A 15,722-nucleotide genomic window follows, 5' to 3' on the forward strand; every position below is an offset into this window, starting at 1 on the left:
CAAGGAAGCAGCATACATGATAACTGATGTAGTAAAGCTGACATCTACCCTAACCCCTGAAACCCTCAAGCTTTTCTTCCTCTCATCCCTTACTCAGTCTCTCTTCTTTCTCCCTTCTTTGAAGCCAGGTTTGATGCAATCCTCCTCTCAAACTACATCTGCTTACGCTGTTTGAGAGAAGGAGCACCCTGCCTCCCCAGGGGGAAGTTCACACTCTGTCTTCCCCATGCAGAAAAAGGGGTTTGTGTTATTTCTTTCCTTTCCCTTCATCCTACTGTCCAACCCCAACACCACTAGGTAAATTCTTTATGTGGTGCTTGTCTCTGAGTTATTGAGGGAACAACAAGGAAGCTCTCTTGTCTGTGCTCAGCACTCTGTTCCCAGGCAGAGTGAGAAAAGCACTTAAGTTGTCATACTTCACTAGGCATTGTAGCAGCCCTTCAGCATGCATGTTTCAGGTTCAGCCTTAATGCATTCCAGGCTGTACCACAGGTCCCAGCAGCCAGGTCAGTCTTTAAGTTCACAAGGACTGAAGTGCTGCTTGAAGCTGTCCTTCCGCTGACTGCTAGGCAAACTACTGGACAGGTTGATGGTGTCAGATATCATGATGATGGATGTAGCATTAACACCTAGAGAAGGGAGGAGGAAAAGATGGACAAAATAATAGGAGGTATGACATTTATAATATAATTCTCCTCTTCCCCCCAAGATCCCACACTCCCAAAACTCGATCTTGTTCAACATGCACTACATTAATACTATACCTCTTAGACATTAAAATGTCCCCAGATGGAGAACTACATTTCTAGCTATTTCACTTATTAAATAAAATCTGACTGTACCTTGGGTGTCTTAAAAAAATTTTCTTGCCATCTTTGGCAAAAGCCATAAGCCCTGGTTATTGTGACAGAAGAATAGTATCTTATTAGAGTGATAATATGCAAGACAAAAGGGAGCACAAACACTTCCTCTGTATTAGAAACTGTATTAGTTGATTTAAAAGTTCTTTCACTTGTCACCAATTCATCTACCACTTCCTTCCCTGCTGTTTTAGGGTTCTACAGCCCACCTTTTATGAGTGTTTTAAATGCATATGGAGAAAGCCCATTTTATGTTAAAGCACTGTTTAGTACAGACCCATGCACTTTGCAGTCCATCCTTCTCATTTGCTCGTTCTGGGTTTGAAGAGCTGTGTTCTCAGTACACAAATTAGGCTTTGACAGTAACTGCCTTTGTGAGATATGTGAAAGTTCGCATCACTGCCCCTCTGTGCCACTGTGAAAATGTAAATCTTGCCAATCTGCCAAGAAATAGCCGTACTATCCTGGTACAGGAATGAGCACAGAATGCCCATCCCATTACATCTGCCCTAAATTCAGATCCCCATACATTTACCAGGAAACCCTAGCTATAAGGCCTCACAACCTGTGCTAAGAAAAAAGCTTTTAAGATATTTTGAACTGAAGTTCATTGTAAAAGAAGGAACTAAAGACAAGCCCAAACCAAATCCCCAGATCTGAACACAGCAAACTCTGGGGAAGTTTGGATCTGATTCTGACTTTCACATCTGGCTGAACCCTATCTGCCTTACTAGACACAATGCTCCTTTAACAGGAGTCTTAACAACATAGCTATTTGCAAGTTTTCACTTGTTCAATGCACTACTTAATACAACTAATTTTTTACGAAAATCATTTAGCAACAATGAATATTCTGTCCATGAAGAAGGGAGCCTGAAAATGCCAGCCAGAGGAGAAGGCAGAAAAAAGTTCATTGCCACTCTTGTTCATTTTAAATAGGTTTCTAGGAATGCTGTGGGATTTTTTGGTTTGTTCTCCATGGGCTGAATAATCCTAAATTCCAACTGTTGCTTCCAGTTCATGGATATTTTCCCCGTACTGCATGCTGCAAATTGCACTTAAAATATAGGGCTTCAGCCACAAGACCAGCTTTCTCTCATCCGTCAAATAATAGAATAAAAGGAACAGGTGCAATATATGTGCCTTGAAACTTTGATAAATACCTTTGTATTCTCATTGCAGTGTACAGGAATTGGGTGGTATCCCTTTAAATAGAATGTGAGCCCTCTAGTGGTGCTCTTTGTGTTCTGTGTTTACAGAAGAGCAGGGTGTATATGTAGCTGGGCCTTGTATGCTGTAAATCAGTGGTTCTCAACCAGGGGTACATTAGGGTACACGTACCCCATGGGATACACAAAGGTCTTCCAGGGGGTACATCAACTCATCTACATATGTGCCCAGTTATACAACAGGCCATAAAAAAAGCACTAGCGAAGTCAGTCCAAACTAAAATTTCATACAGACAAAATGAGAAAGTCAGCAATTTTTCAGTAACAGTGTGCTGTGACACTTTTGTATTTTTAGGTCTGATTTTGTAAGCAAGTAGTTTTTAAGTGAGGTGACACGGGGTACATAAGATAAACCAGACTCCTGAAAGGGGTACAGTAGTCTGGAAAGGTTGAGAACCCCTGCCATAAATAGTAAGCCTGGTTATTTGGACTCTGCTGTGCCTGTGTGGTTCCTTCATATTACATTTGTTGTGTAAAGAGCAAAAGACACAAACTCATGGTTCCCTTCAATTTCTGGCATTTGTCAACGGGTCAGAAAAATAACATGATTAAAATATGATAAAAGTGGGAGGCCCAGTTTAATTGATCAGCTGTGATACGTAGGTTACTCTGTGGCAGGTCTGTCTTTTCACATGAAGATTTTAAAGTAAACAGAAACCTAATTAGAGGGTAAATAAGACTTCAAGAACTAGTGGGAGTACAGATAATGAGACATAAAGGAAAGGGATGGAAAACGTACCCTCTTTCTGGCAGTTTAGAACTGTGTATAATGAATCCATCACTATGTATTAATCATGAACCAAACATTTTTTAATTATGCTTTTAAATCCAGTCTCCAAAGAGCAGTCAATAGAGGGGAGTTTAAATGACCCCTCACCAGAGCTATAGCAGAACAGATAGACTAAAGTCTAGGCTTTGCTAGCCTGTGAAAGAGCAGAGAATTGTTGATACCATGGGGAGTAGTAGTTGGGAATCATACCAGCTAGAGAGAGGCCCTGCAACAGTAGCCGGCGGGGTCAGCAGATGCTACTGACCCCTTTTGTAACCCTGACCCATTTCCTGAGCCTGGAGTTAAGAAATAAAAGAGCAGTTTTTTGGTAGGCCCCATGCGTCAACCTATGCAGCAGTGGCAGAATTCCTATTGCAGTGTTCTCACCTATTTGCTGTACTTGTGTACGTTTTGTGTGAGTGTTGTCATGATTTGGCTCTGATGGAAGAGTAATTTTTTAAAAAACGCCTGTGGTTTTGTTTGTTTTTTACTTTATATATGCTGCTTGGGTTGCCTTTCTGTTGATCTGCAAGAACACTCCAGAAAATTGGAACTAAGCAAGTCCCCGGAGTAGCCCCTCTTTGTTAATTTTCTTTGTAAATAACTGATGCTTTTGTACTGAAAATTCAGCTTAAGACTTGTACACCTCGTGGTGACAATAAGTGCCCTTCTGTTAGGTTAGGGCAGAAAAATGTTGTGACAGCTGCTGTCCTAAGCAAATGGGTTTGGGAGCTGTGAAGGGGGTGGTTTTCTAGTTTTGTTTTTTATCTGTAATGAATGGGCACTGAAAATAGGAGGAGAGAAAATAAGAATTAAGAGATTGTAAAATCTCAGAAACCTTTTGTTTCCCTGTGCACTTTTGGGAAAAGTGCTCAGTTCCCATAATAAAATAAAAATGGGTTTTCAATCAGTTAGACCCCCATAAGCTGTGATCTTGCTGTAAGAGTTCATAATTTAGTCCACCCTCTGAATTTCAATTTTATTTCTTTTAGGATATTAATGAATGTAACATAAGGGCCAGACTTTCATGAAGTGTGAACAGTTCTCACCCACAGATAACATCCATTGTTTTCACATGCAGTTGTCACAATTGTTCACATGCTAGACTTGTGCATGCACAATTTCTGATGCCTGAATAGTTACTAATGTGTGTCAGTAGTCAATTTGCGTGTTCCATCACAGTAACTGTACTCAAATTGAGTGTGCTATTGCAAACACCAATATGCACCTAGCTCTGGGCTCCCTTTAAAAAAAAAGGGGGAGGTGGGGGGGTCCTTAAATGCATCATCTTTCTTTTGCAATAGCAAAACTTTCTTCCTCAGTCAAAGATGAAAGCATGTAAAAATAAAATATATCAGCTTTTAAAAATATTTTCTTGAGCGATACAGCTACTTTAGGGGAGTGATTTTCTAACGCTGGCTGCATAGTTACTATGCGTTTTACACCTTGGTGTGAGCATAATAGGGAAGGAAAGGAGTCCAAGTTTTATCTGTGACATAACCCGAAAGATATTGAGATGTCAGGCTAGCTGGGTGGTCATGACCACTTGGTCTAAATAAACAGAAAGAGAGGAGTGGATATGCTAGAAGACTCAGAGTAACAGCCCATCCTGTATTTTTTGGGATGTCACTTATTTGGTATCTCATCTCCTGTGAACCATATAACATAAAGAGCTGCTGATCAAGTGAAAAGTATGATTTTGAGCTATAACCATGCAGAGGATCAGTCAGTGTGATACACATATGTTATTTTGTTTTTTTAAAAACAAGTTTTGTCCCATATATTTCATATTTATGTCTTTGAAATGCGGGTTCATTGACTGCTTCCAGTAGTAAATCATATGGCTTCTTTGTGAAACCCTGTTGACTTTATTTAAACTTTCCATTTTTCAAAAATGAAACCATGAAAAATTGTTCCTGTTTTTGTCAAATTTTCTGCAACATTTATGGTATTTTGATTGAATACTTTAAAAGAAAACTTATCAAAATGTTGCTTTGTTTTCCAAAAACAAGGGTTCGGTAGCATCATTTGCTCCATGGGACAACAAATCATTTAAAAAAATAAAGATTCCAATTTTCCATCATTGTGCAAAATATTTGATCCTTAGAAGGTAGAAAGCTCTTGTGGCTCACTTTTTAAAGATTGCCATGTGAACACGCCAAGTATCGCCTTACATGAACATAGGGTTTATAAGGTGAATCATGAAATTAAATAATTTATTGTAATATGGAAAAAAATTATCTAAAGAAAAATATAGATGTGCAAGTAAAAAAGCCCAAGAGCCTCCTGGTTGGTGTTGAGAGGGTGAGGTGGTTTAGCAGTCCAGGATTTTTTTATCTCTTAGCCATAATTTTTGTTCCTGTGTATAACTTTTATTACTTGTTTTAAGATCAGTGGAGGTGTTTAGCTAATGGAAGTTGTGTGGAGGAATGTAGTGAACGATGTGGCAGGAATGTGGAAGCCATTTTTGCACCTGTATTTCACTGAGTTTTTAGAGGAGGAATTGAAGACTAACTTATCCCATTAAAAGTACAAAGGGATTTTCCGTAGGGAGAATATAATTCCCCAAGGCAGAATTTGACCAGGACACTGCAGGTCTGACCCCTAATTTTTGGAAGGGTTTTTAATTGGTGGTGGTTGTTGGTATAATGATGACAATAATACTTAGAGGCCCAAGTTGAGATCACAGACCTGTTGTGCTAGCCACTGTGCATGTAGTAAGAGAAGTCACTGCTCCAAAGAGCTTACAGTACAGACAAGGGGCGGGGGGAGAGGAGGAAGCAGAGGAGCAGGGAGTGGAAGTGACTTGCCCACTGCCACACAGCAGGTCAGTAGGAGAGCTGGGAATAAAATCTATGCTGCCTCCCAGTGAGAACAAATCATATTCATGACGACAAGCAGACAGGGGCTCCGTATTTACATCTCATCCATCCGACGGTAGCATTGGCAGTAGCACGGCTGATCACTCGGTATAGCATTGGTTCAGTGGCTTGAAGCTGGATCCTGCAAGGTGAGAAATGTCTTCCACTACTGTTGACCAAAGTAGGAGCTGAGGGCACTAGGCACCTCTAAAGATCACCATATGATGAAATTGCCCATTCAGCACCAGTACTTCCTGCACTGCAGTCCTTGGATTATCCTGGAAAGTTTCAGGACTCATCCTGTTTAGCTTATACAGTAAATTATAACATTTATTTTTAGGGCCAATTTTTTTTAAAGGGCCTTCAGTTTTCCTCCTATGGTCAATTGTGGGTGCAGCATTTTGTGCACAAGTTTAGACTTCTAAGTACCTGTCTCTGGAGTGCATCATTGGCACCAGCAATTATTTTGCATCAGTAAAACTACACCTACGTTTGTTTGTGGAAGAAAAAGTGCACACACTGGCTAGAGTGAGGCCCCTTTAAAAATGTGGGCACTGAAGTCCCCTCCAATCCAGGGCCCTTGCAGTTCTGTACAACAAATAACACAGTGCCATAATTAATTGCCTTGCTAAGATCACAGGTCATGCCAGGGAAAACAGCACTCCGTCTAAATAATGCAGTCCCCAGTTCAGGAAAGCATTAATACACATGCTTAACTTTAAACATGTGCTTACATCCCATTGACTGTTTAATCCATTGAGTCTTAATTTTAATTAGAAAATAACAGTAATACCTAGCACTTTACATTTTCTGTAGTTACCCTGGCACTTGCTCTGTTTTACGTCTCATGGAGTCCTGTTGACTTTGTCCCTCTTCATTGCTTGCCTGCTGGTGAATCAATAATCCTGGAATAAGTTGCTACTCAAAGTGAGTAAAGGTTATAGACCTGGGCCCCAAATAAGCAAGTACTTATATTATTTTGTGCCAGCGAACTCAAGGAACAGTTTTCATAGCACTGTCAGGTGCATGATCCTGCTCCAGACCTTGATTAGAGAAAACAGTAAACAAATTGACTCTTCTCCTTCCACCAAACAAAAGCATTAAGAAAATGTATGTTTGGAATTCATGGAGCTATGTGGAGCCACCCCAGTCCAGTGAGTGGAAATTTCTGTGGGATATTAAAGTGGTCAAAAGGGACAGGGACAATAGACTAATGGTGACTTCTTTGTTTGCGTGGTAGTAAATTCCTTACTGAGGCATGATCATCGCCCATCATGCTGGCCTTTCAAACTGACAGTCCAGGAGACAGGTGAATTGAAGTGAGAGCCAAGGGGGGCCCCACATTTGATAAAATGATTTCCATTTCAAAAGGCACTGTGATCAAAATGTCTTTTCAGGCAGTTTTGTGTTGTTTCCTTCAATGATGTGGTGCTTCAAAGGGAATATGTTGGCCCCATCACTCAGACACTTTTCAGTCTTGGTTACTGCAAGCAGATACCAGAGCAAAAACATTAGCAACTGGATGAAAAGTTTGAACCACTTGTTTTTGCATTTTTAGCCGTTTGCAATAATAAATAAATAACTTATTTGCAATAAGTGTTTAAATCACATTGAGTTTGTGGCACAAATGGATAAAATCCAGGAAATGCCAAAAGAAATGTAATGTTCTGTCATGAAGTTATGCCATTTGCTTGGTTCCTACCACAGCGACATCACTCCAAGAACACAGCTATCCTAATCGAGAGGTGGTTGGGTAATAAAAAACAGATACACAAATACATTTGTGAATGAAAGCTCATGTTGTGGTTCACTATCATTCACAAGGTTGAGTTTTTTACCTATTTGGAAGTATCCAAACAAGTATTGGGTAGTCATGAAAATGTTCACAAGTCGCAAAAGTTTCAGAGGTTTTAGCACAAGTCCTTATTCATCCAAAAATCCATACTTGGCAGGTGTTGTTTGATATCCATTGTTAAAAAATCTATTTATTAAAAAAAATTGTCATCCAGTCAAGAATTAGAAACAATACCACATGGCATAGGTGTGCAATGGGGACCTGATCCTGATTGGGGGTCCTAGAGGGTACTATAATATAAATATTGAGCAATAATGATGATTAAAAACAGAGAGCTCTGTTGATCTGCTAAAGTTACTGTTGAATGTGACTTAAAGTTTCTCTTCGGCCTTGTCTTCGCTGCTAAAAAAGATGTGGGGTTTCTTACTTCAGGGACTAATGTGCATGAACTATACCGAAGTATTCAGAGGAGCAGCCGTGTTAGTCTGTATCCGCAAAAAGAACAGGAGGACTTGTGGCACCTTAGAGACTAAAAACACAACGAAGACAAGGCACCTTAGTTTTCCTGAGGTTGGGGTAAACTCTCTTAGATCAACCCAAGGGGGAGTGGGGTGAAGAGCTGACCGTATGATAGTTCATGTGCATTAAGATAACCCACAGTAAAAAATGCCAGGTTTCAGAGTAACAGCTGTGTTAGTCTGTATTCGCAAAAAGAAAAGGAGGTCTTGTGGCACCTTAGAGACTAACCAATTTATTTGAGCATAAGCTTTCGAATGCATCCAGTGAAGTGAGCTGTAGCTCACGAAAGCTTATGCTCAAATAAATTGGTTAGTCTCTAAGGTGCCAATAGTACTCCTTTTCTTTTTAGTAAAAAATGCATCTTTTTTAGCAGTGAAGACAAGACATATGTTTCAGCATGGAATACACTGTTTCCATCCTCACAGACTTCAAAGGAAGCAAGGGGAATTCATGAGAGCCTGTTTATCATAGTCTAATCACATTACTGGAGAGATTAGAGGCACTTCGCTGTGTCTTTGTGAGTTTAGTGACATGCCAGACCCATCTTCAAGTGCTATTAAAATCTTCCTTGTGGGATGCTAAGTAAATAGGAAATATTTTACTTCTTAGGATTAGAACACACTGAATTCCCTCATCAAAGTGAAGGAGTACTTGTGGCACCTTAGAGACTAACAAATTTATTTGATCATAAGCTTTCGTGTCTGAATGCATCTGAGGAAGTGAGCTGTAGCTCACGAAAGCTTATGCTCAAATAAATTGGTTAGTCTCTAAGGTGCCACAAGTACTCCTTTTCTTTTTGCGAATACAGACTAACACGGCTGTTACTCTGAAACCTCATCAAAGTGACTCAGACGGAGACAAGACTTGCATAAGGGTCCATGCTGCCTCCACTGGACACATTTATCAAATTGGATATCTCAGAAAATATATTTGTTTAAACTGTAATTTCATATCAGTTCAAGAATTGTTCGTTTAGGGGTAGAATTCCACACTTCTGTAATGATGTGAAGAGTTACACCAAGCGAGGGCATCACAGAAGTGTTTGAAGAAACCTTGATTTCCTTAGCATAGTTGTATCTGAGTTAATAGGTGACCACTTGATTGTAGAGGTGATGTGCCCGTTTTCAGCATATATTTCAGCTGTGTTGCCTTTACATCATCATCTGGCCTTCAGTTCAGAGCGTGCCATTGATGTTTGCCTCCGATTGAAAATGAGGTCATAAGAGAGAGACTGCAAAGTCTTTTCAGATCACAGTCCACCCCCTTGCAAATGTTACAATTCCCAGATAGAAAAGGTAGAAAATATTAAACAGATGGTACACTTGACCTCAGCCAAAAGACCAAGAAGAAGCAATTGCAACACAAGGGTTAGGGTCTGAAACTGTAAAAAAAAAAAAAAACCACCTGTCCCTGTAATGAAGGTTTCAGAGTAATGAAGAAAGATCATGGGGTATGTGGTAAGATGATCCATCTAGGATGGGAAAGGAAACTGGAAGGCTTAAAAAAATGGATAAAAAATTATTAAAAACAGATTAAAATTACAAGATTACCAGATTAAAAACAGGTTAAAATTACAAACAAATATATATTTAAAATAAACCACAAAACCTTTTTCCTGCCAAGGCCTGGGGTCAGGGTTCCTTGTGCCTCCAGCAACAGCTCCTGAGAATGGTACTCAGTAGGGAGCTGCATTCCTTACTTTGTTCCAGGGAGTTAGTAATGTTAACAGCACTTGCAAGGGAAACACAGAATCTGAACACAGGTCCTAGAAGGTAAGTAAAAGAGGAGGTGGTTTAATTTTTTTAAAAAATGTCAAACTATATATTTTTAAATGTAGAGCCAAATTGTTTGCTGAAATATCTCTATTTAATTTAGCTGAGTTCTGCCAGCTGATAATATGGCCCTAAATGTCTACACATGTATAAAGTGCAAATGATACGGGATTTAAAACTGGTATTTATCTCTTTTGGATAAACACTGAATTGCCTGACTAGATACTACAAAATGTTAACACAAATCTCTGTTTTTGAGTATACGGTTGCCAGGATTATTTTATCAGGACTGCCAATTTAATGCAAGAAGTTCCCATGTCCATTCACTCACCTGGTTGAACTGGCCATCCAATCTTTTATAATCATCTTTGTATGAGTGACATTAACAAGTGTTTTCTTAACAAGTATCCTCTAATGCCAGCAGTTTAAATGGGAATATTTTACTCTCAACCAGTTGTGCTTTTACCTGCCTTCAGCAGATTTGTTTTCTGGGCATGAATTGAAGAGGGACAACACCTGCAGAAAGTTCATATTTCATTGTTGACACTTGTGAGGCACTAGCATCAATGTGTGTCCCTTTTTGACTGAGAAAAAGAGAATTGCAAAGAGAATGGACTATGCTTATCAATATAGAAGAACCTTGTCCTATATGATCAGCCTATGTTGTTCTTATATGCAGTTTTGCAAAATTGTCAAGCCCTTAGCGAGTTCCAGACTTGATTTAAAAGTTTACTTCAAATTACCGGACCAGCATGTGAATTATCTTGTTGATTTCATTTACTAATATTCATTGTAGCTAGAACTAAAGCATGTTTTCTTTTATTTTAAATGTTGTTCCAAATGGAAAACAATACTAGTTAATGAAAGGAAATTGTCTTTAACCTTATTTTTGTGAATATTTTGTGTCCTTGCATGACAGGCACTCTCCACTTTTTTAAAACAGTCGTTAGATTTGGGAAAATGTAACACGTACTATAGAATGTTGATACACATCTTCAGTCTTCTGCAAGTAACATCGGAACACCTGCAGTAAGCTCTATAAGCAGTTACAGATAAGTGTATTCAGATTTAGTGCTTAATTTGTGCCAGAGCTTGGCAGGACTGAGCCCTGGCACCTCTGGGCTTGGCAGTTCATAGCCCTGGCACCTCTGTTCGCTGCATCAGTTATGAATGTAAAAAAATTGCTTGAGCCCAGCACCTAATTGCTTGAGCCCCGGGAACCTCTTTCATTACAAATTAAGCACTGGTCAGATTACACACACTCTTACAAGGCAGCTCTGCATAACTCAGCCTTCGTTGTGATTTCTGTGGTGATACCAGAACAATAAAAGATGTTAAACTGTATTTGTCTCTGCAGTTTTAGAAAAGTTTGCCATCTTCTGGTAATGTTTAGTTACTGCATTATTTCCCCTGCTAATGGAGCCATTGTGAGGCTCTGGTTGCACAAATTGTGTCTGAACACAGATCACAAATATCATGTATTGTGTACATCCTCCAATTGCCACCAGAGTAACACTTTCTTTTCAACTGTAAATTGGTTTCAAAAATGCTGCGTGTTCTTGAGAATTAAGTTGAAAAGCTTGTTGGCGCCTACAAAATAACATTATCTGGATGAGAAAGAGGAAATGGACAAATATGTTTTACTTTTATAATATTGTTTTGTAGTGACTCCTACATATATCTCACTTAATCATTTCCCTGCCATTGCAGGGGCCTTGAGCATTGGTGCCCCTTGCAGCTCCGTCCCTCCTATTCTCTGCCTGTGGCACATCATAGTTTAGTCTCCTGTGGGCTATCATACACTGGACTTCTTTTCGGCTGTTGGATTTAACGTGCAGGCGGTGGCTGGTGTTGGTGGCATATGACATACAGGAGGTCAGATTGGATGATTTGGTGGTCCCTTCTGGCCAGGAACTCTATAACTCAAATATGCTGTTGTGGCTGCATAAGCAATTTTGCTCTGAACCCTTTATTCCAGTCTAATTTGTAGATGTGATCTGAGCCAGAGTTTGGGCAGATGAGCTTCAGTGTGGGAAGCAACTTTTTAAAAAAAATTGTTTAACTTGTATCAGCACAAAAAATACACATAGGGCTTCAACATGCAAAGTGCTGCACACTTTGGCCCCAGCCAGCAAAGCAGTTATGCACATGCTTAACTTTGTCTCATTATTTCCTTGTGCTCCCCTATGTATCTGTCTGTATCTAGCTGTTGTCTCTTGTCCTTATGCTTAGATTGTAAGCTCTTTGGGGGCAGGGACCGTCTTTTTGTTCTGTGTTTGTACAGCACCTTGCACGATGGGGTCCTAGTCCCCTTGAATTAAATGGAGTGACTCCTACTTTACAGTGGAGTATTTGAACAAAGAATTGGGCCAGTAGTATTTATCAGATTGGTCAGCTGCAAGATCAGAGTTCAGGATTCTGCATTTCCCCTGCAGGAGATAATGATATTGTAGCTGTCTAAAGCTTTTGCAGGACAAACATTGTGCTCTGTGTTTTCTTTCTATATAAACCCTACAGAAGGTGAACACTTCCCTGGAAAACGGTATTCATGGCTTTTCTCTTCCTAAAGTTAGTCAGGATAGGAATAATGATGGTGCATAAGGGCTAGGGGGGCATGACCTAAATCCACATATTGTCTACCAAGCAACAGGAGAGGACATTGGAGTCCCCACTGATCTTGAGCCAAGTATGGTGATAGCCTAACATAAATGTGTTTTCTGAGTGCAAGGCTTCTGATTGCATGTGACCCATGCAAGACTAGCCATTGTATTGCATTTCCTGGCTTCCCTCTGTTGTGTTTGATACCAAAACGTTTGGTACAGACGTTTTGTACTTATCATTAAAGCTTGGAACTGGAGGGGTCAACCTCATCTAGAAGTAATAAACCTAATTTCAAATGCCATTCGCCTCCATTGTTCCTACAGCCTGATGAATTGCCAGAAATCCTCCTGGAAAAGTAGGGGTGTCTTATTATTTGTTTAATTCACTCTTTATGCTTCATTCTACATTGTCTGAAATACCTCTGATGAGCATTATAACCAAGAGTGTACAGAGGAACCTTCAGAGATCTTTCCTAATCTGCCTACAGTTCTCTGGCCAGTGTTGTTATATTTGAGACATGCAGGGCATTTGTGAAGCATGGAAAATTTGACTTACCTCTTACTGTAACCCTTTCAGGGTCGACCGGGATCTATTGGGAACCAAGGACCTATAGGTGTTCCAGGATTTGCTGGGCCAGAAGGTTTGGCAGGGCCAAAAGGTGAGAGAGGGGCAGTGGGCTCTCCAGGATCAGCTGGACTGAAAGGAGATAAGGTAGGTTCAGTAAGTGTTTTCCTCTTTTTCCCTGCAGTAGATGTGATCACAGCAACTCTTTATGAGTGAATAAAAATAGCACTGGACTATCTCACTGCTGTTAAGTTTGAGAAACATCTCCAGAGGAACCACTGTGTTTAGTCTGAGGGTGACAATCTTGGTCGCTGAATTATACAGCGTAGTATATACAGTCCAGCCTGTCACCTTCTGTTGGCTGATTCACAGTAAAATGGGCTTCAACATTGCATGTGGGGTCTTTTGCTTTACATAACCATCAGAATGTATTTTGCCCTGACATAAGTCACAAGAAGAGATGAAAGAAGGGTGGGGCATTACTAGGATACCCCTAGAGGGAAATCTAACAGCCGTACCTATTTCTGACAGTCAGATCCTACCAAAGTTAAGTGAGTGATCATCATGTTGGGAGGTGAAATTCTTTGTTGGAAAGTGCAAAGTAATGCACAATGAGGGAATAATATATAAATTACTTCTACATCTTATTAGGTTCTAAATTAACTGTAACAACATTGTAAAAAGACTGGAACATTACTGAACTCAGTGAAAACATCTTCTCAAAGGGCAGCAGTGGCCAAAATAGCAAACACAATTATGAGCCATATAAGGAATGGAATGGAATATAATACAGAAGATATTATAATGCCATTAGTGATCAGTTCTGTCACCCCACCTCAAAAGGGACACAGCAGAAATAGAGGGCTTTCAGAGACAGGTGATGAGAATGAAACAAGACATGATCAAACCCTCATATTAAGAGAGATTAAAAAGATTGGGACTGCTTACCTTATAGAGGAAATGAGTAAGGATTCAGAATAATGACAGGTGTAGAGAAAACAGAGAGGGCACGGCTATTCAGCCTTTCTCCTAAGACAAGAATAAGGGAACATAAGGTGAAACTGAAAAGCAAAACATTCAAAACTGAGCAGAGGATATACTCCACCCCCCTTCCCACAGTGCACAAATATCCTGTGGAACTCATTGCTCCAAGGTGTTGCTGAGTCTGAGGTGGGCAGGATTCAAAACAAGGATAAAAAGAACATCCAGAATTATAACAATAAGGTCTAAAAATAATAATCAAGAGTTCTGGAAGAGAGAAACTCTCCTGCTTTAGGGCAGAAGCCAGCCTCTGACTATCAAGGATTAGGAAGAACCTTTCCCTGACGGACACTTATCCTGGAGCTGCCTGCTTTGCACCTTCCATTGAAGCAGCAAATATTGGCCACTATTGAACCACTTATCCGCTCCGGGATAGCTGCTGCTATCATAGACATTCTCTTTTACTGTGGAGGTACATGCAACATCCAGCAGCTCTAACAGGTTGGCAGAGACAAGACATTATTCAGTTGGAACAGATGCAGGAGTAATGTAAATTAATATAATATTTTGCATATTTCTCAGCTGGCAACATCTGAGAATAATGGTATAGGCTGGTTCAGACAAAATTGCAGATCCAATTGTAACATTTCTTGAAACATTTGTGAGGCCAGGATTTAATCTCTATTGAAAGCCATGTATTATTAGCATCACACTGTGCCCCAGAGGTGCAATAACAATTTGTGTTTCACTTTTAAAATACTGAGTGAAAACATTTTGGGGGAATTAATTTAGCAGCCTGTCTGCTGAGCATCCTCAGTTCCAAGCTCATTGACTGCAATGAAAATGAAGGAGCCTGTGTGCCTAGTATGAGATGTTCCACTCCTTTTACTGAGGATATCTGATCATCTACCCTCACAAGATGTAGAATACAAGAGTTACCTGGGTGATATATGATACATATAAAGAATAAAATGCGTGTGACTGACGCATAGGATTGTCCAAGTAAAGTATTACTTGTGTCCTCTTTCCTTTAGGGTCCAATGGGAGTGCCTGGATTTCAAGGCATCAATGGGATTCCGGTGAGTTTTTGTGTGTAAATATATAAATATAAGGCAATTGCATTTGAGCACAGAGACAGCATCCCAGCATGCACAAGGGCACAATGCCAGGCTCGTCCCAAACCTTTTCTATAATATTTATTATAATAATTTTAATGTAATTATTTTACCACTTTATCTCCTGTCTGGGGTAAAAGAGGAGGGTTGATTAGAGTCTATAGGGGCTCTATGTCATTTGTAAGCGACTCGGATATCTTGATGGTAAGTATCAGATAAATGGACATTTGCAAGGGATACATCCATGTTGTATAAGAACGAGAACTGAGTCTGAGGCATGTTTGCACCTATAATTCAGCCTCACCAATGTTCGAAGGTGTTCACATCCAACATTTTAGTTCAGAACTATTTCTAGTAAACTCTTGTTGCGACTGAAACTGCTAAATTAGAGTTGAGAGACCCTACCACCTGGGGCTAATTAGTTCTAATTTGGATCTGGGCTGGTCAGAACATTTTGCCAATAAAACAGGAAAGAGGCAGCTACAGCGTTTTCCAGATAATAGAGCTAAATACAAACTCTCCCCAGCTTATCCATTTTATTTGCTTTCTTTTTCTTTAGAACTTTGACAGAGAACTTGAACATTTTTTGTCAAAAAATTGTTTTCTGTCAAAAACTGAATTTTCATAATAAATTCAAAATCCAGAATATTTTTACT

The 15,722-nt window shown here is 39.8% G+C and overlaps 1 protein-coding gene across 4 annotated transcripts in view; it reads left to right on the forward strand.

The window, feature by feature from the left end:
- COL4A6 (collagen type IV alpha 6 chain) overlaps nt 1–15,722 on the forward strand; it is a 191,391-nt gene that overhangs the window by 104,320 nt on the left and 71,349 nt on the right. For all 4 annotated transcript variants that reach the window (XM_084638926.1, XM_084638927.1, XM_084638925.1 and 1 more), the window contains exons 5-6: nt 12,983–13,117; nt 14,986–15,030. In XM_084638926.1, the coding sequence (XP_084495052.1) occupies nt 12,983–13,117; nt 14,986–15,030 (180 nt within the window). The remainder of the gene's footprint in view (nt 1–12,982; nt 13,118–14,985; nt 15,031–15,722) is intronic.

Source organism: Lepidochelys olivacea (assembly GCF_965140295.1).
Source record: "Lepidochelys olivacea isolate rLepOli2 genome assembly, chromosome: 9".
Lineage (NCBI taxonomy): Eukaryota > Metazoa > Chordata > Testudines > Cheloniidae > Lepidochelys > Lepidochelys olivacea.